Below are 3,584 nucleotides of genomic sequence, written 5' to 3' on the forward strand. Positions count from 1 at the left end.
GCTCACTGCAAGCTCCGCCTCCCGGGTTCACGCCATTCTCCGGCCTCAGCCTCCCGAGTAGCTGGGACTACAGGCGCCCGCCACCTCGCCCGGCTAGTTTTTTGTATTTCTTAATAGAGACGGGGTTTCACCGTGTTAGCCAGGATGGTCTCGATCTCCTGACCTCGTGATCCGCCCGTCTCGGCCTCCCAAAGTGCTGGGATTACAGGCTTGAGCCACCGCGCCCGGCCAATTCTGGCTTTTTTTAATAGCTGTGAGGGTGAAACAAAGGTGGTTACCAGTTTGTGACCTAAACAAACCCTATCCTTCCTTCATTAAGACTCAGTTTTTGTGCTGAGTTTCTGAAAAGCCTCCCTCCACTGATCTGCCTCCTCTGAAGTTCTACCACACTCTAGTTTCTTTGTACAACATGGCGTCTCTCTTGTGTGGTATGATTTGTCTCTCTAACTTAACTGCAATCCTCTTGAAATCTGGGACTACATGTCATCTTTCACAAAGCCTAGCCCCAGGGGTAGGACATAGTAGCAGGCCTTTAATGAAGATCACCAATTACATTACAATCACAACCAGTGAAGACCTTTTGGTGAAATGCAACTCTCTTTCACTAGTTGATTAATTCACCAAACTTTTATAAGCACCTACTATATTATAAGCATTATGTTAGGCTAACATTTTAAAAGATATATTGCTGCCCTTGAAGAAATAACCATCAAATGTTGAGTCCATATATACAAAGAACTACATTAAGTCAAAGCTAAACTACTGCTCAAAGAGCAGTGCATTCACTTGCACAACAACGTTCTAAGGCTGCACTATTTAATAAAAATGTAACATGAGCCATATATGTAATTTTAAGTTTTCTAGTAGTCACAATTAATAAAAGGAAACAGGTAAAATTAACTTTAATAATATACTTTAACCCAATATATCTAAAATATTTAATTTTGACATTTAATTAACTTTTGTAATTGTTTAAATATTTTTTTAAATTTAATAAGATATTTTACATGTTTTTGTACTGTCTTCTAAACCCACTGAATATTTTACTCTTATAGCATATCACAATTCAGACTAGCCACACGTCAAGTGCTCAATAATTATCTGTGGCTTGTGGCTACCATATTGGACAGGGCAGCAAAAGAAAAGGATACGCCTTACCTTACTGCCAAAGTGGGGGTTGATAAACGTTACATCCTCCAAAGTCAGTAGAATTCTATTGGGTCCTTTGATCAACTGGATTTTATTTATACGACGCCTAAAACAAACATGAAATCAGAGGGTCACAAGGGACTGGGTGTTTTGGCAAAGCCAGGGTTAATTTGCCCTAAGATAACAGTTAAAGAATATTCAAGGTATACAAAATAATTGGGAGGATAATCACACATGGATTTTTACCATAGTACCCACAGGAAAAGAAGGAAGCCACCCCGGCCCGCACAACTTGCAGTTACAAAGACCAAAAGAGAAAAATTAAAATGCTCTTGAAGATGCATCAAAAGAGAGGTGCGAAGGCACTACATGGGAATGGTATCTCAGGCTAATAAAATGGTGATCCCACATCAAGGGCACATTCATAACAACACATCTGAATACATTTAAGGAACTCAATACTCTTTCTCATATGCCATAGTATTTATCCTGATAATACCAGGGCCAAGAATCATTAATCTCCATTTTATAGACAAAAACATATTACAGAAACAAAACAAAATTGAGCAAATTGGCATGAGATCCCCTAGCCTGAGGCAGAGCTGGAACTTGAATCCTTGCTCCCTGGCTGTGGGCCCAGATTTCTGCCCATAAGACGCTTGTCTTGTAAAGTTGCCAAAGCAACAGGTTGAAAAGTGGAAAAATTCAATCAGTTGGTTGCTTTGTCTACATGATTCCAAACAAGTAGGCTGACTGAGTTTTCTTCTTTTACTGAATTGGTCTCTTGTCTGAGCATTACAGACACAGTTTAAACCTGATTCTCTCTAAACATGCCCATTAATTTGTAGTGAATGTAATTATTTTCTACAAATCAATTACTAGACACACAGGAGTTTATGATGTGTACTCACACAGTCAGGTAGGTCTGACTGGGCAACTTGAAGACCTGGAGGGAATCTTGATTAGTCAGTATGCTCGTTTTGTTGTTTTGTCTTGGGGGCTCTGACAGCTACAATTTGGCTTTGCTTTTTCCATAACCCCATAATGGTTACTCTGTGGAATGTGTTAAAGCCAAGAGCCATCGTGGAGAAAACAACCACTGAATCAAAATGCTTTGTCAAGTTGCTTTAAGAAGTTTACAATGTCACTGTAGCTTTAAGTATCAGCAACTCAGTTTTTCTCAGTGATTCCACTGGTTTGTAAACAAACAATTAATGTGTTTCTAATTGTCTGCCAACAAACATGTCCCTTATCACTGTGGGAGCTGCTGCCCTGCAGAGAAAATTAAAAGAGCCCTGTAGTGGATTCTTGGGTACAGCACATGAATCTTTTGGCAAAGTAAAGCATCACTCCCTAACTCATCTGTTTCATATGTGTGGTGAATTGTCTTAAAACAGGCACACCTGTAAAAATAATCATGCTACAGAGTACACTCTAGTAGAAAGCAAACTGGACTCCCAGTCCAGAGATCTGGGATGTGGTGCAGATTCTGTCATTAATTAGCCAGGTCCAGGTGACCTTGGATAAATAATTTAACCTCTGCATGGCTCAGCGTCCTCATCTAGCAGGATAATAGTCCTTGCATTACCTGCTTTATAGAGTTGTTTTGAAAATCAAATCAGATAATGTATGTGAAAGTGCTCTGAAAAGCATAAAGCACTATGAAACTATGAGGGCTCATTATTATCATTATCATCATTAGTATAACAAAGCACGAGAGAGCTTTATAGAAAGGCGATGCAATCTGGTTCCGGAGGAGTAGGGAGAAAGGAGGAGTTCAAAGAATCCTTTGTTTTGGGGTGGTTGGGTTCTTTGCATGTCTTTCTTTCTGAAAAAAAACTTAAACAATCAAAACATACAGAAAAGGAAGGAACAGAGAGTTACTCTCCTGCAAGTAATCACCGTCTATTACAGAATCTCATCAGCCGCTCAGCTCTTCTGATTGCAGCCGTGGTGGGCAGAGAGAGGGAGGAAGGCAGCAAAGAGGGGGCATCTTTTGTGCTTTGTTAGCTGAAGAACCAAGGACCAAGTGAGTCTGGGAAATGATGTACCTCTTTCCCATCTCTGAGTTTTCTGTGACCACTTGAAGTACCAATTGTCTCAAACTCATTTTCCTCTCCAATCATTTTCCTCTCTAATCAGGTCCCTCTTCAATAATTTTCCTCTCCAATCTTTGCCCTTCAGCCCACAAGATTCAAACAAACCCCTCCCCACTGTTTTTGTTTTTTTTTTTTTCTTTTTTCCTTCCTTTTCCAAGAATTGCAGACTAGGCTCACTCAAAGCCCAAAGATCCAGTCCATACAGTGGGAAAGATGAGTGAGAACTGTCAGTTGGGGGGTTGACAAGTAACATAAACAGCTGAGTGACTACATTTTCCACACTGCCATGGGATGTTTTGGCATTAGGTAGACAGAGTCTGTTACTCCTCAAATTTC

General features: G+C 40.2%; 1 protein-coding gene across 1 annotated transcript in view; it reads right to left on the reverse strand.

Moving 5' to 3' along the window:
* GUCY2F (guanylate cyclase 2F, retinal) overlaps positions 1-3,584 on the reverse strand; it is an 81,270-nt gene that overhangs the window by 67,613 nt on the left and 10,073 nt on the right. The window contains exon 3 of the mRNA XM_025371849.1: positions 1,159-1,255. Coding sequence (XP_025227634.1) covers positions 1,159-1,255 — 97 coding nt within the window. The remainder of the gene's footprint in view (positions 1-1,158; positions 1,256-3,584) is intronic.

This window comes from Theropithecus gelada, chromosome X, assembly GCF_003255815.1.
Source record: "Theropithecus gelada isolate Dixy chromosome X, Tgel_1.0, whole genome shotgun sequence".
NCBI lineage: Eukaryota > Metazoa > Chordata > Mammalia > Primates > Cercopithecidae > Theropithecus > Theropithecus gelada.